The sequence below is a fragment of the Delphinapterus leucas genome, chromosome 20 (assembly GCF_059928025.1).
Source record: "Delphinapterus leucas isolate spDelLeu-1000000601 "Yukka" chromosome 20, BTC_Dleu_Yukka2, whole genome shotgun sequence".
Taxonomy (NCBI): Eukaryota; Metazoa; Chordata; class Mammalia; order Artiodactyla; family Monodontidae; genus Delphinapterus; species Delphinapterus leucas.
Genome location: NC_143148.1, coordinates 48,569,840 through 48,596,299, shown reverse-complemented (window position 1 = coordinate 48,596,299; position 26,460 = coordinate 48,569,840). Strand labels below are relative to the sequence as shown.

General features: G+C 44.0%; 1 protein-coding gene across 5 annotated transcripts in view; it reads left to right on the top strand.

Moving 5' to 3' along the window:
- The window catches only part of LOC149744701 (uncharacterized), a 105,810-nt gene that overhangs the window by 19,233 nt on the left and 60,117 nt on the right, over positions 1-26,460 (top strand). For 4 of the 5 annotated variants that reach the window (XR_016391022.1, XR_016391021.1, XR_016391023.1 and 1 more), the window contains exon 2: positions 26,359-26,460. Coding sequence is in view for 2 of the 5 variants with exons in the window: in XM_089903314.1 (XP_089759440.1) it covers positions 26,378-26,460 (83 nt within the window). In the remaining 3 variants the exon portion in view is untranslated. The other variant, XM_089903313.1, reaches the window with a different exon arrangement.

Here is a 26,460-nt window from a genome sequence, read left to right as displayed (position 1 = left end):
TTTTTCCTGTAATTGATATCTAGTCTCATAGCATTGTGGTCGGAAAAGATAATTTATATGATTTTAATTTTCTTAAATTTATCAAGGCTTGATTTGTGATCCAAGATATGATCTATTCTGGAGAATGTTCCATGAGAAGAAAGTGTATTCTGTTGTTTTCGGATGGAATGTTCTATAAATATCAATTAAGTCCATCTTGTTTAATGTATCATTTAAAGCTTGTGTTTCCTTATTTATTTTCATTTTGGATGATCTGTCCATTCATGAAAGTGGGGTGTTAAAGTCCCCAACTATGATTGTGTTACTGTCAATTTCCTCTTTTATGGCTGTTAGCATTTGCCTTATGTATTGAGGTGTTCCAATGTTGAGTGCATAAATATTTACAATTGTTATATCTTCTTCTTGGATTGATCTCTTGATCATTATGTAGTGTCCTTTTTTTTTTTTCAGTACACAGGCCTCTTACTGTTGTGGCCTCTCCTGTTGCGGAGCACAGGTTCTGGACTTGCAGGCTTAGTGGCCATGGCTCACGGGCCTAGCCTCTCTGCAGCATGTGGGATCTTCCCGGACCAGGGCACAAACCCATGTCTCCTGCATCGGCAGGCAGACTCTCAACCACTGCGCCACCAGGGAAGCCCTGTAGTGTCCTTCTTTATCTCTTGTAATAGTCTTTATTTTAAAGTCTATTTGTCTGATATGAGAATTGCTACTCCAGCTTTCTTTTGATTTCCATTTGCATGGAACATCTTTTTCCATCCCCTCACTTTCAGTCTGTATGTGTCCCTAGGTCTGAAGTTGGTCTCTATTAGACATATATATGGGTCTTATTTTTGTATCCATTCAGCCAGTCTATGTCTTTTGGTTGGAGCATTTAATTCATTTACACTTAAGGTAATTATCGATATGTATGTTCCTATGACCATTTTCTTAATTGTTTTGTGTTTGTTATTGTAGGTCTTTTCCTTCTCTTGTGTTTCCTGCCTAGAGAAGTTCCTTTAGCATTTGTTGTAAAGCTGGTTTTGTGGTGCTGAATTCTCTTAGCTTTTGCTTGTCTGTAAAGGTTTTAATTTCCCTGTCGAATCTGAATGAGATCCTTGCTGGGTAGAGTAATCTTGGTTGTAGGTCTTTCCCTTTCATCACTTTAAATATGTCCTGCCACTCCCTTCTGGCTTGCAGAGTTTTTCCTGAAAGATCAGCTGTTAACTTTATGGGGATTCCCTTATATATTATTTGTTGTTTTTCGCTTGCTGCTTTTAATATTTTTTCATTGTATTTTTGATAGTTTGATTAACATGTGTCTCGGTGTGTTTCTCCTTGGATTTATCCCGTATGGGACTCGCTGTGCTTCCTGGGCTTGATTAACTATTTCCTTTCCCATATTAGGGATGTTTTCAACTATAATCTCTTCAAAGATTTTCTCAGCCCCTTTCTTTTTCTCTTCTTCTTCTGGGACCCCTATCATTTGAATGTTGGTGCATTTAATGTTGTTCCAGAGGTCTCTGAGTCTGTCCTCAATTCTTTTCATTCTTTTTTCTTTATTCTGATCTGCAGTAGTTATTTCCAGTATTTTATCTTCCAGGTCACTTATCCGTTCTTCTGCCTGTTATTCTGCTATTGATTCCTTCTAGAGAATTTTTAATTTCATTTATTGTATTGTTCATCTTTGTTTGTTTGGTCTTTAGTTCTTCTAGGTACTTGTTAAACGTTTCTTGTGTTTTCTCCATCCTATTTCCAAGATTGGATCATCTTTACTATTATTACTCTGAATTCTTTTTCAGGTAGACTGCCTATTTCCTCTTCGTTTGTTTGGTCTGGTGGGTTTTTACCTTGCTCCTTCATCTGCCATGTGTTTCTCTGTCTTCTCATTTTGCTTAACTTACTGTGTTTGGGGTCTCCTTTTCACAAGCTGCAAGTTCGTAGTTGTTGTTGTTTTTGGTGTCTGTCCCCAGTGGCTAATGTTGGTTCAGTGGGTTGTGTAGGCTTCCTGGTAGAGGGGACTAGTGCCTATGTTCTGGTGGATGAGGCTGGATCTTGTCTTTCTGCTGGGCAGGTCTGCGTCCGGTGGTGTGTTTTGGGGTGTCTGTGACCTTATTGTGATTTTAGGCAGCTGTCTGCTAATCAGTGGGGTTGTGTTCCTGTCTTGCTAGTTTTCTGGCATAGGGTGTCCAACACTGTAGCTTGCTGGTCTTTGAGTGGAGCTGGGTTTAGCGTTGAGATGGAGATCTCTGGGAGAGCTTTTTCTGTTTGATATTATGTGGAGCTGGGAGATCTCTGGTGGACCACTGTCCTGAATTCGGCTCTCCCACCTCAGAGGCACAGGCCTGACACCCAGGCAGAGCACTTAGAGCCTGTCAGCCACACGGCTCAGAAGAAAAGGGAGAAAAGAAAGAGGGAAAGGGAGAAAGGGAGAAAGAGAGAAAGAAAGAATTAAGTAAAGTTATTAAAGTAAAACATAAAAAATAATTATTAAAAATTAAAAGGTGATTAAAAAATTTAAAAAAATAGAAAGAAAGAAGAGGGGCTTCCCTGGTGGCGTGGTGGTTGAGAGTCCGCCTGCCGATGCAGGGGACACGGGTTCGTGCCCCGGTCTGGGAAGATCCCACATGCTGCAGAGCAGCTGGGCCCGTGAGCCATGGCCGCTGAGCCTGCGTGTCCGGAGCCTGTGCTCCACAACGGGAGGGGCCACAACAGTGAGAGGCCCGCATACCGCAAAAAAAAAAAAAAAAAAGAAAGAAAGAAGAGAGCAACCAAACCAGAAAACAAATCCACTAATGATAACAAGCGTTTAAAAATATACTATAAAAAAGAATGGACAGACAGAACCCTAGGACAGTTGGTAAAAGTGAAGCTATACAGACAAAATCACACAAAGAAGCATACACATACACATTCACAAAAAGAGAAAAAAAAAAAAATATATATCATTGCTCCCAAAGTGCATCATATCAATTTTGGGATGATTTGTTGTCTATTCAGGTATTCCACAGATGCAGGGTACGTCAGGTTGATTGTGGCGGTTTAATCTGCTGCTCCTGAGGCTGCTAGGAGAGATTTCCCTTTCTCTTCTTTGTTTGCACCGCTCCTGGGGTTCAGCTTTGGATTCGGCCCCTCCTCTGCGTGTAGGTCTCCTGAGGGCGTCTGTTCTTCTCTCAGACAAGACGGGGTTAAAGTAGCCGCTGATTAGGGGGCTCTGGCTGACTCAGGCCGGGGGGAGGGAGGGGTGTGGATGCGGGGCGAGCCTGCGGCAGCAGAGGCCGGCGTGATGTTGCACCAGCCTGAGGCGCGCCGTGTGTTCTCCCGGGGAAGTTGTCTCTGACTCACGGGACCCTGGCAGTGGTGGGCTGCACAGGCTCCCGGGAGGGTATGTGCGTATAGTGACCTGTGCTTGCACACAGGCTTCTTGGTGGCGGCGGCAGCAGCCTTAGCATCTCATGCCGGTCTCTGGGGTCCACGCTGATAGCCACGGCTCTCGCCCGTCTCTGGAGCCCATTTAGGCAGTGCTCTGAATCCCCTCTCCTCGAGCACCCCAAGACAATGGTCTCTTGCCTCTTAGGCAGGTCCAGACCTTTTCCCGGACTCCCTCCTGGCTAGCTGTGGCACACTAGCCCCCTTTAGGCTGTGTTCACGCCGCCGGTCCTCTTCCTGGGATCTGACCTCCGAAGCCCGAGCCTCAGCTCCCAGCCCCGCCTGCCCCGGCAGGTGAGCAGACAAGCCTCTCGGGCTGGTGAGTGCTGGTCAGTACCGATCCTCTGTGCGGGCATCTCTCCGCTTTGCCCTCCGCACCCCTGTTGCTGTGCTCTCCTCCGTGGCTCTGAAGCTTCCCCCCCTCCGCTACCTGCAGTCTCCGCCCGTGAACGGGCTTCCTAGGGTATGGAAACCTTTCCTCCTTCACAGCTCCCTCCCACTGGTGCAGGTCCTGTCCCTATTCTTTTGTCTCTGTTTTTTCTTTTTTCTTTTGCCCTACCCAGGTACGTGGGGGAGTTTCTTGCCTTTTGGGAGGTCTGAGGTCTTCTGCCAGCGTTCAGTAGGTGTTCTGTGGAGTTGTTCCACATGTAGATGTATTTCTGATGTATTTGTGCGGAGGAAGGTGATCTCCACATCTTACTCTTCTGCCATCTTGAAGGTCTCTCATATGATATTTATCTTTCATTATTTGGGTTACTTAGTATGATAATTAAAAAAAATTATTTATGTACGTATATATGTATGTATTTATTTTGGCTGCACCGGGTCTTAGTTGTGGCACACAGGATGTTTATTGTGGCATGTGGTCTTCTTAGTTGTGGCATGCAGACTTCTAAGTTGCAGCATGCATGTGGAACCTAGTTCCTTGACCAGGGATCGAACCTGGGCCTCCTGCATTGAGAGCACAGAGTCTTACCACTGGACCACCAGGGAAGTCCCTGTATGATAATTTCTAGGTCCATCCATGTTGACGCAAATGGCATTACTTCATTCTTTTTAATGGCTGAGTAATGTTCCGTTGTATATATGTATACCACATCTTCTTTATCCATTCATCTGTCAATGCCCAGGAGTGGGACTGCTGGATCACATTTAGTTTTTTAAGGAACCTCCATACTGTTATCCATATGGTTGTACCAATTTACATTCTCACCAACAGTGTAGGATGGTTCCCTGTTTCCACACCCTCTCTAGCATTTATTGTTTGTAGATTTTTTAATGATGGCCATCCTGACTGGTGTGAGGTGATATGTCATTGTAGTTTTGATTTGCATTTCTCTGATAATTAGCGATGTTGAGCATCTTTTCATCTGCTTTTTGACCATCTGTATGTCTTCTTTGGAGAAATATCTATTTAGATCTTCCACCCATTTTTTGATGGGTTGTTTGTTTTGTTGATGTTGAGCTGCATGAGCTGTTTATGTATTTTGGAGACTAATCCCTTGTTGGTTGCTTCATTTGCAAATATTTTCTCCCATTCTGCGGGTTCTCTTTTCGTTTTGTTTATGGTTTCCTTTGCTGTACAAAAGTTGTTTTTTTTAAAATAAATAATAATTTTTAAAAACTAATTTGGCTGCTCTGGGTCTTAGTTGCAGCACACAGGAAGATCTTTGTTGCTGCATGTGGGATCTTTTTAGTTGCGGCATGCAGGATCTTTTTAGTTGCAGCACGCGGGATCTTTTTAGTTGTGGCATGCGGAACCTTTAGTTGAGGCATGCAGGATCTTTAGTTGCAGCATGCAAACTCTTAGTTGGGGCATGTAGGATCTAGTTCCCTGACCAGGGATTGAACCTGGGCCCCCTGCATTGGGAGTGCAAAGTCTTAGCCACTGGACCACCAGGGAAATCCCTGTGCAAAAGTTTTAAGTTTAATTAGGTCCCATTTGTTTATTGTTGTTTTTATTTTCATTCCTCTAGGAGGTGGATCTAAAAAGGTATTGCTGTGATTTATGTCAGAGAGTGTTCTGCCTATGTTTTCCTATAAGAGTTTCATAGTATCTGGCCTTACATTTAGGTCTTTAATCAACTTTGAGTTTGTTTTTGTGTATGGTGTTAGGGAGTGTTCTAATTTCATTCTTTTACATGTAGCTGTCCAGCTTTCCCAGTGCCACTTATTGAAGAGCCTGTATTTTGTCCATTGTATATTCTTGCCTCCTTTGTCATAGATTAGTTGACCGTAGGTGCATGGGTTTATCTCTGGAGTTCCTATCCTGTTCCATTGATTTATATTTCTGTTTTTGTGCCAGTACCATACTGGTTTGATTACTATAGCTTTGTAGTAATGTCTCAAGTCAGGCAGCCTGATTCCTTCAGCTCTGTTTTTCTTTCTCAAGATTGCTTTGGCTATTCAGGGTCTTTTGTTTCCATACAAATTGTAAAATTTTCTGTTCTAATTCTGTAAAAAATGCCATTGGTAATTTGATAGGGATTGCATTGAATCTGTAGATTGCTTTGTGTAATATAGTCAATTTGACAATATTGATTCTTCTAATCCAAGAACAAGTTCTATGTCTCCATCTGTTTCTGTCATCTTTGATTTCTTTCATTAGCATCTTATAGTTTTCAGAGTACAGGTCTTTTGCCTCCTTAGATAGGTTTATTTCTAGGTATTTTATTCTTTTTGATGAGATGGTAAATGGAATCATTTCCTTAACTTTTCTGATTTTTGTTGGTGGTGTATTGGAATGCAACAAACTTCTGTGTATTCATTTTGTATCCTGCAACTTTATCAGATTCATTGATGAACTCTAGTCATTTTCTGGTAGCATCTTTAGGATTTTCTATGTATAGTATCATGTCATCGGCAAACAGTGACAGTTTTACGTCTTCTTTTCCAATTTGTATTCCTTTTATTTCTTTTCCTTCTCTGATTGCCGTGGCTAGGACTTCCAAAACTATGTTGAATAATAGTGGTGAGAGTGGACATCCTTGTCTTGTTCCTGATCTTAGAGGAAATACTTTCAGTTTTTCACCATTGAGAATGATGTTTGATGTGGGTTTGTCGTATATGGCCTTTATTATGTTGAGGTAGGTTCCCTCTATGCCCACTTTCTGGAGAGTTTTTATCATAAATGGGTGTTGAATTTTGTCAAAAGCTTTTCTGCATCTATTGAGATGATCACATGGTTTTACTCTTCAATTTGTTAATATGGTTTATCCCATTGATTGATTTGCATATATTGAAGAATCCTTGCATCCCTGGGATAAATCCCACTTGATCATGATGTATGATCCTTTTAAAGTGTTGTTGGATTCTGTTTGCTAGTATTCTGTTGAGGATTTTTGCATCTATATTCATCAGTGATATTGGTCTGTAATTTTCTTTTTTTGTCGTATCTTTGTCTTGTTTTGGTATCAGGGTGATGGTGGCCTTTTGTAGAATGAGTTTGGAAGTGTTCTTTCCTCTGCCATTTTTTGGAAGAGTTTGAAAAGGATAGGTGTTAGCTCTCCTCTAAATGTTTGATAGAATTCACCTGTGAAGCCATCTGATCCTGGTCTTTTGTTTGTTGGAAGATTTTTAATCACAGTTTCAATTTCATTACTTGTGATTGGTCTGTTCATATCTTCTATTTCTTCCTGGTTCAGTCTTGGAAGCTTACACCTTTCTAAGAGTTTGCCCATTTCTTCCAGGTTGTCCATTTTGTTGGCATAGAGTTGCTTGTAGTAGTCTTTTAGAATGCTTTGTATTTCTGCGGGGTCTGTTGTAACTTCTCCTTTTTCATTTCTAATTTTATTGATTTGAGTCCTCTCCCTCTTTTTCTTGATGAGTCTGGCTAATGGTTTATCAATTTTGTTTATCTTCTCAAAGAACCAGCTTTTAGTTTTATTGATCTTTGCTATTGTTTTCTTTGTTTCTATTTCATTTATTTCTGCTCTGATTTTTATGATTTCTTTCCTTCTGCTAACTTTGGTTTTGTTTGTTCTTCTTTCTGTAGTTCTTTTAGGTGTAAGGTTAGATTGTTTATTTGAGATTTTTCTTGTTTCTTGAGGTAGGCTTGTATAGCTATAAACATCCCTCTTAGAACTGCTTTTGCTGCATCCCATAAGTTTGGGATCATTGTGTTTTCATTGTCATTTGTCTCTAGGTATTTTTTTATTTCCTCTTTGATTTCTTCAGTGATCTCTTGGTTATTTAGTAACGTTTAGCCTCCATGTGTTTGTGTTTTTTTCCCTGTAATTCATTTGTAATCTCATAGCGTTTTGGTCAGAAAAGATACTTGATATGGTTTCAGTTTTCTTAAATTTACTGTGGCTTGATTTGTGACCCAAGATGTAATCTATCCTGGAGAATGTTCCATGCGCACTTGAGAAGAATGTGTAATCTGCTGGTTCTGGGTGGAATGTCCTATAAATATCAATTAAATATATCTGGTGTATTGTGTCATTTAAAGCTTCTGTTTCCTTATTTATTTTCAATTTGGATGATCTGTCCATTGGTGTAAGTGAGGTGTTAAAGTCCCCCACTATTATTGTGTTACTGTTGATTTCCTCTTTCATAGCTGTTAGCAGTTGCCTTATGTATTGAGGTGCTCCTATGTTGGGTGCATATATATTTATAATTGTTATATCTTTTTCTTGGATCGATCCCTTGATCATTGTGTAGTGTCCTTCTGTGTCTCTTGTAACAGTCTTTATTTTAAAGTCTATTTTATCTGATATGAATATTGCTACTCTAGCTTTGTTTTGATTTCCATTTGCATGGAACATCTTTTTCCATCCCCTCACTTTCAGTCTGTATGTGTCCCTAGGTCTGAAGTGGGTCTCTTGTAGACAGCATATAGATAGGTCTTGTTTTTGTATCCATTCAGCAAGCCTGTGTCTTTTGGTTGGAGCATTTAATCTATTCACGTTGAAGGTAATTATCGATATGTATATTCCTATGACTATTTTCTTAATTGTTTTGGGTTTGTTTTTGTAGGTCCTTTTCTTCTCTTGTGTTTCCCACTTAGAGAAGTTCCTTTAGCATTTGTTGTAAAGCTGGTTTGGTGATGGTGAATTCTCTTAGCTTTTGCTTGTCTGTAAAGCTTTTGATTTCTCAATCTAATCTGAATGAAATCCTTGCCGGGTAGAGTAATCTTGGTTGTAGGTTCTTCCCTTTCATCACTTTACGTATATCATGCCACTCCCTTCTGGCTTGTAGAGTTTCTGCTGAGAAATCAGCTGTTAACCTTATGGGAGTTCCCTTGTATGTTATTTGTCATTTTTCCCTTGTTGCTTTCAATAATTTTTCTTTGTCTTTAATTTTTGCCAGTTTGATTACTATGTGTCTCAGCTTGTTTCTCCTTGGGTTTATCCTGTATGGGCCTCTCTGTGTTTCCTGTACTTGGGTGGCTATTTACTTTCCCATGTTAGGGAAGTTTTCGACTATAATCTCTTCAAATATTTTCTCTGGTCCTTTCTCTCTCTCTTCTCCTTCTGGGACTCCTATAATGTGAATGCTGTTACGTTTAATGTTGTCCCAGAGGTCTCTTAGGCTGTCTTCATTTCTTTTCATTCTTTTTTCTTTATTCTGTTTCGCAGCAGTGGATTCCACCATTCTGTCTTCCAGGTCACTTATCTGTTCTTCTGCCTCAGTTATTCTGCTATTGATTCCTTCTAGTGTAGTTTTCATTTCAGTTATTGTATTCATCTCTGTTTGTTTGTTGTTTAATTCTTCTAGGTCTTTGTTAAACATTTCTTGCATCTTCTCGAACTTTGCCTCCATTCTTTTTCCGAGGTCCTGGATCATCTTCACTATCATTACTCTGAATTCTTTTTCTGGAAGGTTGCCTATCTTCACTTCATTTAATTGTTTCTCTGGGGTTTTATCTTGTTCCTTCATCTGGTACATAGCCCTCTGCCTTTTCATCTTGTCTGTCTTTCTGTGAATGTGCTTTTTGTTCCACAGGCTGCAGGATTGTAGTTCTGCTTGCTTCTGCTGTCTGCCCTCTGGTGGATGAGGCTATCTAAGAGGCTTGTGTAAGTGTCCTGATGGGAGGGACTGGTGGTGGGTAGAGCTGGCTATTGCTCTGGTGGGCAGAGCTCAGTAAAACTTTAATCTGTTTGACTGCTGATGGGTGGGGCTAATGGCGGACTCTGGGAGGGCTCACGCCAAGGAGTACTTGGCGTTTCATTTGAGGCTTTGTTTCTTGGCCTGTAAACCGCTGCCATCTCACTGTGGGCCCACATAAACCTCTTTGTAAGTCTGCAGAAAAACAGACCTGGATTGCTTTTATTTCTTTTTCTTCTCCTATTGCCATGGCTAGGGCTTCCAAAATGATGTTGAATAAAAGTAGTGATAGTGGACATCTTGTCTTGTTCTTGATCTTAGAGGAAATGCTTTCAGTTTTTCACCATTGAGAATGATGTTAGCTGTGTGTTTGTCATATGGCCTTTATTATGTTGAGGTATATTCCCTCTATGCCCACTTTCTGGAAAGTTTTTATCATAAATGGGTGTTGAATTTTGTCAAAAGCTTTTTCTGCACCTCGAGATCATCATATAGTTTTTATTCTTCAATTTTTTAATTTAGTGTATCACACTGATTGATTTGTGGATATGGAAGAATTCTTGCATCTTTGGGATAAATCCCACTTGATCATGGTGTATTATCCTTTTAGTGTATTGTTGGATTTGGTTTGCTACTATTTTGTTGAGGATTTTTGTGTATATGTTCATCATTGATATTGACCTGTAATTTTCTTTTTTTGTTGTATCGTCTGGTTTCAGTATCAGGGTGATGTGGCCTCATAGAATGAGTTTGGGAGTGTACTTTCACTGCAGTTTTTTGGAAGAGTTTCAGAAGGATAGATGTTAACTCTTCTCTAAATGTTTGATAGAATTCACCTGTGAAGCCATCTGGTCCTGGACTTTTGTTTGTTGGGTGTTTTAAAATCACTATTTCAATTTCAGTACTTGTGATTGGTCTGTTCATATTTTCTATTTCTTCCTGGTTCAGTGTTGGAAGGTTGTACCTTTCTAAGAATTTGTCCATTTCTTCTAGGTTGTCCACTTTATTGGCATATAGTTATCTGTAGTAGTCTGTTATGACCCTTTGTATTTCTGTGGTGTCCGTTGTAAGTTTTCCTTTTTCATTTCTAATTTTATTGATCTGAGCCCTCTCCCTTTTTATCTTGATGAGTCTGACTACAGATTTATCAATTTTGTTTATCTTTTCAAAGAACCAGCTTTTAGTTTCATTGATCTTTTCTGTCATTTTCTTTGTCTCTATTTCATTTGTTTCTGCTCTGACCTTTTTGATTTCTTTTCTTCTAGTAACTTTGGGTTTTGTTTGTTCTTCTTTCTCTAGTTGATTTAGGTGTAAGTTTAGGTTGTTTTTGTGAGATTTTTCTTGTTTCCTGAGGTAAGATTGTATTGCTATAATCTTCCCTCTTAGAACTGCTTTTGCTGCATCCTATAGGTTTTGGATCATTGTGTTTTTACGTTCATTTGTCTCTAGATATTTTCTGATTTCCTCTTTGATTTCTTCAGTGATCCATTGGTTGTTTAGTAACACATTGTTTCGCCTCCACGTCTTTGTGTTTTTTACTGTTTTTTTTTTTCCTGTAATTGATTTCTAATCTCATAGCATTGTGGTTGGAAATGGTGCTCGCTATTATTTCAATTTTCTTAAATTTACGAATGCTTGATTTGTGTCCCAAAATGTGATCTATCTTGGAGAACGTTCCATTTGCCCTTGAGAAGAAAGTGTATTCTGCTGCTTTTGGATGGAATGTTCTGTAAATATCAATTAAGTCCATATGGTCTAATGTGTTATTTAAGGCCTATGTTTCCTTGTTGATTTTCTGTCTGGATGATCTGTCCATTGATGTAAGTGGGGTGTTAAAGTCCCCCACTATTACTGTGTTACTGTTGATTTCTCCTTTTATGGTTGTTAGTATTTGCCTTATACACTGAGGAGCTCCTATGTTGGGTACATACATGTTTACAATTGTTATATCTTCTTCTTGGATTGATCCCTTGATCATTATGTAGTGTCCTTCTGTGTCTCTTGTGACAGTCTTTATTTTAAAGTCTAGTTTGTCTGATATGAGAATTACTACTCCAGCTTTCTTTTGATTTCCATTTGCATGGAATACTTTTTTCCATCCCCTCACTTTCAGTCTGTATGTGTCCCTAGATCTGAAGTGGGTCTCTTGTAGACAGCATATATACAGGTCTTGTTTTGGTATCCATTCAGCCAGTCTATGTCTTTTGGTTGGAGCATTTAATCCATTTACGTTTAAGGTAATTATCAATATGTATCTTCTTATTGGCATTTTGTTAATTGTTTTGAATTTGTTTTTGAAGGTCTTTTTGCTTTCATTCCTCTTTTGTTCTCTTCTCTTGTGATTTGATGTCTATCTTTAGTATTGTGTTTGGATTCCTCTTTCTTTTTTGTAGAAATCTATTGTAGATTTTTGGTTTGTGGTTCCTGTGCAGCTTTTATATAGCAGTTTATATACGTACAAGATTATTTTAAGTTGCTGGTCTCTTAATCTCCAGTATCCTGCATTTGTACTCTCCTCTTTTCATGATTGCTTGTTTTAATATCATATTTGAGTGTGGATGATTTCCTACCTTTACTTTATATTTGCCTCTGCCAGTGAGCTTTCCCATTTGTAATTTTCTGGTTTCTAGGTGTGGGCTTTTCTTTTCGACCTAGAGAAGTTCCTTTAGGATTTGTTGTAAAGCTGGGCTGGTAGTGCTGAATTCTCTTAGCTTTTGCCTGTCTGTAAAGCTTTTGATTTCTCTGTCGAATCTGAACAAGAGCCTTGCTGGGTAAAGTATTCTTGGTTGTAGGTTTTTCCCTTTCATCACTTTCCCTTTCCCTTTCATGATTTCATATATCATGCCACTCCCTTCTGGCCTGCAGAGTTTCTGCTGAAAAATCAGCTGATAACCTTATGGGGATTCCCTTGTATGTTATTTGTTGCTTCTCCTTGTTGCCTTTAATATTTTCTCTCTGTCTTTAATTTTTGTCAGTTTGATTCATATGTGTCTTGATGTGTTCCTCCTTGGGTTTATCCTGCCTGGGACTCTCTGCACTTCCTGGACTCGAGTGAATGTTTCGTTTCTCATGTTAGGGAATTTTTCAGCTATAATCTCTTCAAATATTTTCTTAGGCCCTCTGTCTCTCTCTCCTTCTGGGACCCCTATAATGCCAATGTTGGTGCATTTAATATTGTCCCAGAGGTCTCTGAGACTGTCCTCATTTCTTTTCGTTCTTTTTTCTTTATTCTGTTCCATGGCAGTGATTTCCACCATTCTGTCTTCCAGCTCACTTATTCATTCTTCTGCCTCAATTATTCTGCTATTGATTCCTTCTAGTGTATTTCTCATTCCAGTTATTATACTGTTAGCTTCTGTTTGTGTGTTCCTTAAATCTTCTAGCTCTTTGTTAAACATTTCTTGTGCCTCCATTCTTTTTCTGAGATCTTGCATCATCTTTACTATCATTACTCTAAATTCTTTTTCAGGTAAGTTGCCTATGTCCACTTCATTTAGTTGTTCTTGTGGGTTTTTATCTTGTTCCTTTGTCTGGAATATATTTGTCTGCAGTCTCCTTTTGTCTAACTTTCTGTGTTTGTGGTCTCCTTTCCTCTGACTGCAGGATTGTAGCTCCTCTTGTTTCTTGAGTCCACCCCCTGGTGGGTGAGGTTGGTCCTGAGGCTTGTGCAGGCTTCCTGATGGGAGGTACTGGTGCCTGCTCACTGGTGGGTGGACTGGGTCTTGTCCATCTCATGTGCAGGGCCATGTCAAGAGGTGTGTTTAGAGGTGGCTGTGAGCTCAGAACAGCTTTAGGCAGCCTGTCTGCTGATGGGTGGGGCTGTGTTCCTATCCTGCTGGTTGTTTGGCCAGAGGTGTTCCAGCACTGGAGCCTGTAGACTGTTGGGTAGGGCCAAGTCTTGATGCCAAAATGGCGACCTCTGGAAGAGCTCACGCCAATCAGTTTTCTCTGGGGCCTCTCTGCCACCAATGTCCTTGCCCCCACTGTGAGCCACAGCCAACCTCCCCCTCCCCAGGAGACCCTCCAAGACTCTTAGGTAGGTCCAGCCCAGGCTTCTGTGCTGGATCCCAGTGTATGTGTAAGCTTGTGTGCTCCCTCTAAGAGTGGAGTCTCTGTTTCCCCTAGTCCTGTGGAGCTCCTACACTCAAGCCCTGCTGGCCTTCAAAGCCAAATGCTCTGGGGGTTACTCCTCCTGATGCCAGACCTTAGGCTGGGGAGCCTACTGTGGGGCTCAGAACTCTCACTCTTGTGGGAGAACCTCTGCGATATAAATATTTTCCAGTTTGTGGGTCACCCTTCCTGCAGGTGTGGGATTTGATTATGTTGCTAAGGTGCCCCTCCTACTGTCTCGTTGTGGCTTCCTCTTTGTCTTTGAATGTAAAATATCTTTTTTGGTAGGTTCCAGTCTTTTTTGTAGATGGTTGTTCAGCAGTTAGCTGTGATTTGAGTGTTTTCGTGAGGGGAGGTGAGCTCAAGTCCTTCTACTCTGCCATCTTTTCTGAAATCGAGGGGCTGCTTTTAGTTCCTCAGTGTGTGCTGGCTGTTATCTTCTTGATATGGGGTGTGCAGGTGCAGCGGCCCTTGCGCACTCCCAGGATGGTGGGGGCAGGCCTTGCTGCCTGCTCACAGGTCTTGTATGTGCAGCTGCTGTCTGCACACTCCGGGGACAGCAGGGGCAGTGCTTGGTACCTGATCAGGGGTCTTGTAGCAGTGGCCTGTGCCCACCTCTGCAGCCCACGATGGTGGAATCAACTTGCACTCACTCCCGAAGCTCCTGTAGGCAGTGTCCTGTTGTGTGGGAGGGCTCACAGGAAAGAAGCTCTTATGGTGGTCCTGCCCCTCTCCTCATGTGCCCCCAGTAATGGTACCTTGCCTCTCTGGTGGGCCCAGGCTTCTTCTGAGTACACCCTCAGTTGCCACAGTCCAGCCTCTTCAGGCTGTCCCTGGGCAGCCAACCCCAGTCCTCTCCCTGGGTTTGACCTCTGAAGCCTAAACGTCAGCACCCAGCCCCCACCTGCACCAACAGACGGGGGTCTCAGGGTGGGGAGCGCAGGGCAGTGGTGCTGACCTTCTGTGCAGGTTATTCTCCACTTTGCCTTCTGCAAACCAGTTGCTGCACTCTCCTTCTAGGCTCCAAAGCTCCCCCTCCATCCAGGCTGATCTCCCTGCAGTGAGGAAGCTGCCCAGGAGGTGGGAACCTTTCCTCCTTCACAGCTCCCTCCCTTGGGCGCTGGCCCCATCCCAGCTCCTTTTTCTTTTGTCTGGTTATGTGGAGGTTTTCTTGCCCTTTTGGAAGTCTGAGGTCTTCTGTTGGTGTTCAGTAGATGTTCTGTGTGAACTGTTCCACTTGTAGATGTATTTTTAACGTTTCTGTGGGAGAAGGTGAGCTTCCTGTCCTACTCCTCTGCCATCCTGATCCTGTCTCCCAAAATCTTTCAGGAAGGTTTGAATTTCAGTTAAGGTATAGTTTCTGCTCTCTTTCTACTTTGTGATTCTCTCCTGTTACCTTAATCTTACGCGTTGTTGCTGGATGTTTGTGGATGACGTCCCTGTGAGCCCGCTTTGTAAGCAGCTGCTCTCCTCTCCAGGGTGCCCCAGCAGACCTCGCTGGGCTGGGGTCTGCCTCCCCTAGCGCAGTACTCACAGGGTCTCTGGGAACAGCTGCTCGGCCTCTGGAGCGGAACGTAAGGGCCTGGCGTGCCGGTGTGCAGCAGTACAGGATGCTTGTTGCAGGTTCTGAGTTTATCAAGGAGCCGGTGCACCTCTGCAGGGTTCTTAGCAGAAGCTGGCACCAGATGTTTAGGATGTTCATATTGGTCTATTAATTTTTTAGCAACATTGCACCAGGGATTGGACCCATGATATATCCCATTGGGTCAGGGGAGGAAGAGCCCTAGCGGTGAGCCAAGTGGTGACACAGAGACCCGACGCCTCCACTGTATTACCCCTTTCATGGTGCCATTGGTGCTATTTCACTTGTCTGGGTCAGGACACATGGTCCAGGCGTGACCCATCGACTCAGTGGTCACAGGTAGGGTCTCCTGTTATTTGGGATACCTGTCTTTCAGATGGATGCCTCAGTGGTCAAAAGCTTAAGCCAGGCACCTGCATTACAATTTAAAAAAATTCAGCAGTCGGGTGCTTATACTACAGTTATCTTGTTACCGATTTCTAATTTGATTCTATTGTGGTCAGGCAACACTCTGTACGATTTCAATCCTTCTAAACAAGACTTGTATGGCCCAGCATACATCTACTCTGTTGAATGTGCTATGTACATTTGAAAAGAATGTATATTCCACAGCTATTAGTGAAAAAAAATTTTTTTTTGTTTTTTTGGCTGTGCTGTGTGGTGTGTGGGATCTTAGTTCCCTAACCAGGGATCAAACCCATGTCCCATACACTGGGAGTGTGGAGTGTTAACCACTGGACTGCCAGGGAAGTCCTGGTGAAATGTTCTATCAATGTGAGATCAAGGTGGTTAATAGTGGTGTTCATATTTTATATATCTTGATTGAATTTTTGTCTAATTCTATCAATTGCTGAGAGAAGATGTTAAAATCTTCAACTATGCTTGTGGGTTTGTCTTGTCTTTTTTTTTTTTTCTACATCTTTATTGTCTTTCTTTAAATGTGTCCATTTTTTTTTTTAATGTGTCCATTTTTGCTTTGTCTATTTGGAAGCTCTGTTACTAGGCACATACATGTTTGTCTCCCCGAATTAACCCCATTATGATTACCCTTTAGTAATACTCTGTCCTGAAGTCTGTTTTATCTGATAGTAATAGTACCCTCCAAGCTTCTTGTGTTTACTAGTTGTGAAATATTTTTTCCATCCACTTACTTTTCCATCTGTCTTTACATTAAAAGCATGATTTTTATAGAACATATAGTTTGGCCTTGCTTTTTTTTAATCCATTAGACAATTTCTGCCTTTCATTAATATGATTGAACTTTAGGTCTACCATCATACTACTTGTTTTGTTTGTGCCTCCCCCCCTTTTTGTTCCTTTCTTCTTTCTTGCCTTCTTTTTGGGTTAAAAATGTTCTTAAGAGTTCCATTTTAATTTATCTGTTAGCTTTTTAGATATACTTCTTTCCATAATTTTTTCAGTGGTTGCACTAGATTACAATATACCTGAACTTTTCATAGTCTTGGTGTTGTATCACGTCATGTAACTTGAGCAAATTCCTTAGCCTCTCTGAACCTCAGTTTCCTCTATAAACAAGAATAAACAACTTGTGTCATGGGTTATTTGACTATTGAACGAGTTAACACATATGAAGCAGATAGTATGCTTTCAAGAGCAGAATAAGCAAGGAAGTACCTTGGTACCATCATCAATAACAACAGTGCTGTTGTTATTATTGATACCAACCAGGGTTCTTAGCCTTCCCTAGTCAATAGAAATTGACTAGAGGCCAGACAAGAAATTCAGGCAAGGCTTTATTGGGGCCCCTGCTGCAGCAGGGGGCAGTGAAAACTAGTAACAGGTTCCCTTGCTCACTCCCTGATGGGGGGCGAGCTGGTTCTATGTGGGGTGAGGGTGGGGTGTGTCCAGGGGTCAGGCCGGAGGGGTGGCTTAGGTGTTTTGCCCACCCGTTTGGTGGTGGTGAGTGCAGGCGGCATGTGCAGTACTCTGCTTTTGCTCCCAACACCCTGTTTTTGCTCCCAGCTCTTCAGAAGTGGCAGTTGGGTTGTTTTTTGTTTTCTTTTTTGTCTTTTTGTATCTTTTGTCCATAATTTGCCCCAGCTGCACATGCATGCAGTTATTATTATTTTTTTCTTTCTTTTTGCAGTACGCGGTCCTCTCACTGTTGTGGCCTCTCCCGTTGCGGAGCACAGGCTCCGGATGCGCAGGCTCAGCAGCCATGGCTCACGGGCCCAGCCGCTCCGCAGCATGTAGGATCTTCCCGGACCGGGGCACAAACCCGTGTCCCCTGCATCGGCAGGCGGACTCTCAACCACTGTGCCACCAGGGAAGCCCACATGCAGTTATTTTTAGTCCCTTATAGTTGCTTCGTATTTTGTTGCTCAAGGAGATATTTGTCCAGGTGTAAGCACTGCAGCAAAAAGTCCCAGGTCCCAGCCTGTCTCATTCCCCCCGAGAGACTCTACACCCTTACTCTTAAGGGGTAAGGAGCCAAAGATCTCTTCTTCTGAAACTCCTTCCTGCTGGACAGGGGCCGCAGACCCTAGCCTACCCTAGAGGTGTAGAAGTCCCTCTCTGACTGTTCCAAGCACCTGTAGGGACCCGGGCCACTCTGCATTGATATGGGTTGAATTTCTTGAACCATCACAAGCCTTACTTCAAACTGCTGGAGCCTAGAAGACACAAACTTAACCAAAAGGTTAAACAAGGGCTAAAAAGGAGAAGAACACCAGTAGCCATTAAAGGGCCTAGAAAGGGAAGGAACCAGGGTAACTTTGGCAGGGCTTCCTTAACTGTTGACCAGACAGGGGAGGTGATGTCACCCCTGCCAAGAAGCCACTCTTCTTGGGTGTATATTTTTGTTAATCTCAGGGTTAAAGTTTAACATGATTCTCTATTTTTAGAATGGAAGGTCTGGACCTAGTGGTCCCTGGTCTCCTTCTTGGACTGAAAAGTCTTAGTCACAGGTTTACAACAGTAGCGAAGACAATGGAGCGCTAGGTGAAATATAGCATAAATCAGCATGACTGAAAAGGATTATGAGAAAATGAAAACCCCCTGCCAGAAAGTTTTTTATACCCTGTGGGATCGAAGAGAACAAACTAGAGAACCAGTTTTCAATTTCCCCGCCCATGTTGAATAGCAAGGATTGGTGATTAATTGTCCACTGAAGCTAGGTGGCTTGTCGAATTTTCTCGAACGTTGGTTTCTAACTGGGAAGAGGTGTTGATGTATGTGCAACAAGAAGTACTGGCAATTGCACATACCCCTCCTTGTTCTGCCAGTAGATAATCAAGGGTCAGTTGTTTGTCAAGTAACACCTTGGCCAGGGAATCTAGACGGGCCTCTCACTGTTGTGGCCTCTCCCGTTGCGGAGCACAGGCTCTGGACGCGCAGGCTCAGCGGCCATGGCTCACGGGCCCAGCCGCTCTGCGGCATGTGAGATCTTCCCGGACCGGGGCACGAACCCGTGTCCCCTGCATCGGCAGGCGGACTCTCAACCACTGCGCCACCAGGGAAGCCCTTGTTTTGGTTTTTGAACCGTTTCTGTGAGATGTAAAATCTCAGCCCCGTATTTTACAGGGGAATTTTTTGCATTTAAAAGTCCTCTTTCTTTCCAGATATCATGGGCATGTAAAACAAGGCAGGCGTATTTTGAGCCTGTGTATATATTTATACGTTTTATTTCTCTAACGTTAAGGCTCAAGTTAGGGCTATTAGCTCAGCCCTCTGGGCTTGTTAGGGAGCAAAGGTTTTGCTTCTATAACACTATGAGCGCTCACAATAGCATAATCTGCCCTCCTGACTCCATCTTTAACAAAACTACTGCCATTAGTAAACCATTCTCCCTCAGGGTTTTCTACGGCCCCGGTCTGTTAAATCGGGCCTACAGGCATAAACCTGGGCACAGTTTTCGAGGCAGGAATGTGTTAGCTTTGGGCTTTCAGTGGGCATCAGGGTAGCCGGGATAAGGATGTGGCACGTTTTGAGGTTACCTCCGGGGAGTCAAGGAGTAAAGCCCAGTACTTAGTAAGGCAACCTCCAGTTAACCAATGGTGGCCTTTAATCTCCAGAATCCCTTGTCCTTGGTGAGGGGTCTGGACTTCCAGTGGCTGTCCAAAGGTAAGCTTGTCAGCTTCTTCCACTGATAAAGCAGTGGCAGTTACCACCTGGAGGCAGCCAGGCCAGCCTCGGGCCATGGAATCTAGGTGTTTGGAAAAATAGCCTAGGCTGAGGAACTTCTCCTAGCTTCTGTACAAGGACCCCCAGAGCTGTCCCCTGATTTTCAGCTGGGCCTGTTTGATATTATTAAAAGCCTTTTCTTGTTCCACAAAGTAATGCTTCTGTTTCTGGGCCTTTCGTGGCTTCATACAGAGGCTTAGCCATTAGTCAGAATCCTGGAATTCAAATTCTGCAAAATCCTGCCATGCCTAAGAAAGTATGAAGTTTTTGTTCTTTTTTTTTTTGTCTTTGGGGCACTGAGGCCTAATATAGCTTGCTTTCTATCTGGAGACAACTGTCTACTTCCAGGGTTTATAATATATCCCAGATTTTTTTTTTTTTTTTTTTTTTTGTGGTATGTGGGCCTCTCACTGTTGTGGCCTCTCCCGTAGCGGAGCACAGGCTTCGGACGCGCAGGCTCAGCGGCCATGGCTCACGGGCCCAGCCTCTCCGCGGCATGTGGGACCTTCCCAGACCGGGGCACGAACCCGTGTCCCCTGCATTGGCAGGCGGACTCTCAACCACTTGCACCACCAGGAAAGCCCAATATATCCCAGATATTTAACTTGCTTTATTTTTTTAATTATAAATTTATTTATTTATTTTTGGCTGTGTTGGGTCTTCGTTTCTGTGCGAGGGCTTTCTCCAGTTGCGGCGAGCGGGGGCCAGTCTTCATCGCGGTGCGCAGGCCTCTCACTGTCGTGGCCTGTCCCATTGCAGAGCACAGGCTCCAGACGTGCAGGCTCAGTAGTTGTGGCTCACGGGCTTAGTTGCTCTGCGGCATGTGGGATCTTCCTAGACCAGGGCTCGAACCCGTGTCCCCTGCATTGGCAGGCAGATTCCCAACCACTGCGCCACCAGGGAAGCCCTAACTTGTTGCTTTGAGATTTGTGCTTTTTTCTGGGAGATCCTGCAGCCCCGGGCCCCAAGGAAATTAAGGACTTCAATGGTATTCTGATCTGAGGCCTCCACGGTGGAGCTACGTATTAATATGTCATCTACATACTGTAGGACAGTCCCTTCTTTTAGGTGTATTTCCCTTAGTTCTTTTCCTAGGGCCTGGGCAAACAAGTGGGCTGTCCTGAAACCCCTGAGGCAATACTGTCCAGGTATATTGTTGCATTTGGCCGGAGTGGGGGTTAGTCCACTCAAAGGCACAGATACTGAGATGAGGGATGAGCTGTGATGCAAAAGAATCCATCCTTGAGGTCAAGGACAGTAAACCATTTGGCATCTCCAGGAATCTGGGCTAATATAAGGATTAGCCATAAGGGGATGTATAGGGATCCCTACATCATTTACTGCTGTAAGGTCTTGTACCATTTGATATTCCCCATTTGGCTAAACAACTGGCAAAAAAGGGGTAATGCACAGAGACCAGGGCACTAAGAGGCCATGCTTTAGGAATTTATCTCTGAGCGGCTGCAAACCCTTTCTTGCTTCAACTTTATGGGATACTGTCTCGTGAGGATAAGTGACTTCTGGCTTAAGGCTGATTTTTACAGGTTGGACGTTTATAGCCTTCTTAGGGATTCCTTTGTCCCAAACTGCAGGGTTTACTCTGTGTAGAATATGGCTGGGAATAGGGCTTTGTTCTTCCAGCTGGTTTGTCTTCGAGTCAAGAAAAGGGGCTGCTCAGCGCCTCCTAATCGTCATATGGCTCCAAGGGAGCCTAGAAAGTCTCTTTCCACTAGTGGGGTAGGACACTCAGGCACAACTTAAAAGACATGTGAAATTAAATGCTGTTCAAATTGGCAAGTGAGAGGCCCAGTAAAATAACAGGTGTGAGGCTTTCCATCGACACCAGTCACTGTACAGCTTGTGGAGGAAAGAGGCCTAGCATGAGAGATCAAGACAGAGTAAGTGGCTCCTGTATCAATTATAAAACTGGTTTTCTTACCTGCCATGTCAAGGACCACCTGGGGCTACTCGATAGAGACAGACGTCTCATGAAAGGGAGCTGCCAGAGTCCCTGGGCCTCCTCAGTCGTCTAGCATGGCCATCTCGGGAGCGGGAACCTCCCTTCCCCTTCGGAACTGGGGACAGTCCCATTTCCAATGAGCTGTTCGTTTGCAGACTGGGCATGGACCAGGGGCTCTTTTTGGCAGTTTTGGGCCCAGTGGTCGGTTGACTTACATTTGAAGCATTTCCCCTTGCTGGTTTTGTCTCCAGGTGGATGGTTAAACTTCCTTGGCCCCCTTGGGTTGCCCTGAGGTCATAAGGCGTGGCTGACAGCCATGGCCATTGGTTTAGCAGGAGCCCTGGTCTGCCTGTTTTCACACTAAATTCTCTATTCCTCCTCAGCTTGGTCTCAATTATGAAATACCCCGAAGGCCACCTCTAGGAGTTTGGCATCAGGGTTTGCGTGCCTAATTGTAACGTTTGGAGCTTTTGCCGGGGGCAGACCGGCTGATAAAAAGTTGTCCAAGTAGGGATTGGCCCTCGGGAGTAGATGGATCAGTATCAGTAAGTGTTCTAAAAGCCTCCACAAGCTGTCCCTGAAAGAGAGCTGGATTTTCTTTGCCTTCTTGGGTCACTCCTTTAACCTTTTCATAGTTCATTGGCTTTTTGATATACTTTCTCATCCCTTCTAATACACATTGCATCATTTGCTTCCTGGTTTCTGTTCCATCCTGGGAATTATAATTCCAGCAGGGCTCCTGATTTGGGACTGTCTCCCCACCCATACCAAAATGTTTGGGTTGGTCCCTGGCAAGCTGGATACGACTATCTGGACATCCTTCCAAGTTAAATCAAAGGTCAGAGTTAGGGCCTGAAACCCTCCAGCAAACTTACTAGGGTCTTCAGAAAATCGGCCCAGTCTCTGTTTGCAATGGGCTAAATTGGTTAAAGAGAAGGGCACGTGTACTCTGATTGTCGCTTCACCGTTTGCCGCTTCCCTAAGAGGGCATATTTTCCTGATCCTGGGTGATAGGAAGTTCCACTAAAAGTTACCCCAGAGGGACTAGTCTCTTCTTTCTGGGGTAACGGAGGGTATAAAGGGACACAGGGAGGTGGAGTTCGGGACCGGTCAGAGGGATCTGGGGAAGTAGGTGGCTCCGGAGAGGCAGGTGGTTCCGGAAAAGAAGGGGAGACTTGGTTCCCCCCTGAGAGCTGGGGAAGGTTAAAAGGGGATCGTCTGAAATGTCAGGAGTGCTTTCTGATTCCGCAGGCTTTTGATTATAGGAGCTGCACAGAGCAGGGTTTTGGTAAAGGATCATGAAGGCTTGAACACAGGGAACCTCAGTCCATTTTCCCATCTTGCAACAGTAAAAATCCAATTGCAAGATGGTATTATAATTTAGAGACCCATTTCAGACCATTTTTCTCCATCCCCCCAACTTATTTAAAGGCCAGGCAGTGTTATGGTAGAGTTTAAGTTTTTCCCTTTTCTTATTTGAATTGGCCTGGATATTCAATGAATTCCTATCATTTAACTTAATTTAGTTTCAAGTTACCAAAATTTGGGGGGACTATTTTAGATGGACATTTCCAAAACATAATTATTCCTATAGAGTTTACCAAAAAGCTCTTATCTCAGTTACATTTACTTAAAAGTTTAATCATAGCAGGTTACTTTCCCTGTTGGCAAATTTCATAACAATGTGCACTTACTTCCGGTAACCCTAGGACAATAGAAGTATTATACGTAATGTTGATGACTCTAAAGACAGGTCTGTATTAATTAAACCCACAAACTTAAGCTAGCTTTAGTACCAGATATTAATTCAATATTGAATATTTCCCAGATCCCATGAACCTGAAAAGTATTCTGGTGAGTTTTTTAAAAATTATTTCTGAGAATGTATTTAAGTGCTTACTTTCTGTTAAGCCAATTAAATACAACTCATTTACAAGTTAGTTCTTACATAAAGACAGACAGAACCAGAGACCTCATGGTTTTCCCGCTTGAATTTAAAAAGGCCTCTCTTTTTTCCCTCAGTCTGGGGGACTACAGATGGATCAGGTAGTTCCTGAGAGCCCAGGCAGAATAGCTACATTGCAAAGGCAGAGGAGAGAAATGCAAGCGTCTTTCTTTTCTTTTTTGCTCTTTAAAATCCCACCAAGTAACCCAAGGCTGGAGTCTCAGGTAATGTGGGCTGTATTTGTATTTCAAGGCTTAAATGCTCCATCGTGCCCACAATTTCAGCAGAGACTTGCAGGAGCAGCTGGACAGACAAAACTACATGAAACAAAGACACCAATGACAAAAACTTAAAGACACAAACAAGACGTTTTCAGGATAAAGGGGACGGGAGTGCGGGTATAAGGATCAATGGAGAAGTAAAGGGAGGAGGAACAGAAAAGACTGAAAAAGAGAAAGAGACAGTAATAAAGGTGGGAATACTGGGACGATAGGACTTCCAGCCAGTACACAATATGAGGTTTGAACCTCTATCGTTCATAAATCTCCCATCAAGAAGAGCCTGCTGGACCAGTGTCGGCACGGTGTGAGGCGAGCCTCTCCCACCTCTGCTTGTCACCCATCAAGGTGAGCCACTGCCGGCCAGAGGGAGCAGGTCTCAGAAGCTGGGAGGAGTGATGCTGTAGCTGCCCAACATCCAGTCTCTCGGAACCACAAGACAGAAGTAGGAGAGGACGGAGAAAGGAGAAGTAGAGAGATTTCAGGAGAGGGAAAGGGACAAAGGGGAGAGGAAAGCGTTGCCTGAATGAGGGTACTGAGGCCCCCAGGGGCCAGGAAGGCAGACTTAGCAAATGTGGTGATGCTGACACAAGAGGTTCAGGTGGCCACTTGCCACCCACAGGGAAGCTGCATTCGGTGGTCCTGGAGGTGCCCAGATCCTCTCCCTGGAACAACGTGGGACAAGTGCCCCACGTTGGGTGCCACTAAGTCTGATACAGAACAGGGTTCTTGGCCTTCCCCAATCAATAGGGGCCAGACAAGAAATTCAGGCAAGGCTTTACTGGGGCCCCTGCTGCAGCAGGAGGGAGCGAGAACAAGTAACAGGTTCCCCTTCTCGCTCCATAAAGGGGGGGGCGAGCTGGTTCTTTATATGAGGTGAGGGTAGGGGTGTGTCCAGGGCTCACACTGGAGGGGTGGCTTAGCTGGTCTGCCCCCCACTCTGGTGGTGGTGAGTGCAGGGGGCATGCGCAGGACCCTGCTTTTGCTCCCGACACCCTGTTTTTGCTCCCAGCTCTTCAGAAGTGGCAGTTGGGTTTGGTTTTGTCTTTTTGTACCTTGTTGTCCATGATTTGCCCCAACTGTGCGAGCACAGGGTTTTTAGTCCCTGATAATTTCTCTGTATTGTTGCTCCAGGAGACGTTTGTCCAGGTGTAAGCACTGCAGCCAAGGGTCCCAGGTCCCAGCCTGTCTCACTATTATTACCACTACCACTACTGGTCTGCTGGCAGCTGCTATTGTTGTTGTTTGACCTCCTGAGGCCACAGGGGAGCCATACTGACATCCCCACCAGCTTGACCCCCTTGAGGTCACGTTCTTCCACCCGCTCCTCTAGGTGGCCTGCTCCGTCGATGACAGTTTTTATCTCAGCAGGGCAACCCGCAGCTGCCTCTTCCTTACTCAGGCTCAGCCGTCCGGTGCCTACCCCTCAGGCTGCTCTTGTACCCAGAAGAGCCAAATCAGCTGATCAGAGCCAGGCCCGCCCGTAGGTCCTCATCACAGACAAAGCCGGGCTTGTTTTCAACATTACACCGTCTGTTGCTCTGAGCAAAATAATCTTGAGGCCACAGCCCCACAGGCCTCCTGCTATCTTCAAGTGCATACTTCCCGCATGACAGGACTTCCCGTATCTCAGGGGGCAGTCTCTGCTCAGCCCTGGTGTCTCTTCATCTCCCTAAGAGGTATCAAGCCCCACCTGCTGCCCCAAGTTTTCTCACTTTCAGTAATGGCCTCAGCGACCTGCAGGGACACAGAATAACTTCCTCCTCCCACCTTCAGCATCAACCAGACAAAGGAAAAGTGCGAATGTCAGCTCCACCCCCAAACAACCTGCATGAACTACTGTAAATGTTTTTCAGGGCATGGAATTCCACAGTTCTGAGGTGGGCATAGGTAATCCTCAGGGGTCTGGATAGGCTGGAGGCAGGAGGAATAGGGAAGACACCAGAAGACACTAGGAACAGATCTAGGAAGGCGGAAGGAAGTGAACCTGGATCCTTGCAAGATGGTTTCTCACTAATGGCCAACAGTCAGTAACAGGAGGAAACACTGCTTACTCTCTGAAGGAGTTCTGTTGAAAGCAGTCAGACGGGAGCTATGAATTGGCAGAACGCCACCTCTCAGGCGTCTCTTCCTGAGAGGGGGTTTCTGCTTCTGGGCAGCTCTACCCAAATTCTCCTCCCCGTTAGTATCAGGCTCATTCACTTTTTACAAAGCAGAGGATGCTACTTCTTATTTAAGACCCTCCTATGGCTTCTCATTTTTCTCACAGGGACAGGCCCAGCCCATACCTGCATTTCCAGCTTCGGGGAACCTATCCTCTGCCTGGGTTGTCTGTCTGCTCCTGGGATGCGCTGCTTATATGTAAATGCCCCAAGGGCTGGAGCCCTCTGTCACAGTATAATCTTGTTCACCAGGAGCCCACAGTGCCTGCTCCCTTGTTGGTGCTTACAGTGTCTTTTTGGAATGAATGAGCGTCTCCTCATCTGCTGCCACGATTGGTGTCAGTAGCCATGGTCCAGATGTCTCATGGGGTTTTATGCTCCCTTAGGTTCTTCAGTACCCATCTCTGGGTTCTTTCACACGAGTCCCTAACATTTTTATATGTTTTGGCTTGTTAGCTGCATTTTGTTTAACATTCTGACAGTCCTTATACTACCGAGTAAGGCGGGTTCTACATTACTAAAACATGTGTCACACATGAAATGATTCAATGTGCGTGTCTGAGGCAGAAGGGCAGCCTCTCTCTGGGGGCAGGAGGAGAGCTAAGACCTGAGGAGAAGACGGTCACTAACATCCAGCTGAGGTCTGGAAAATAAAGCAGAGGGATCCCAGCCACGGTTCCCTGACTGTGCTCAGCAGGATGAGCTATGGGAGTTTCCTTCTCCAGACACCAGAGAACAGACCGGATGAAGTCACAAGACTGTCGAGTGGAGACCAGGTCCCAAGAGTCCACTGTACTTTGGCCAGCAGGATTTGCTGTGACAATCAG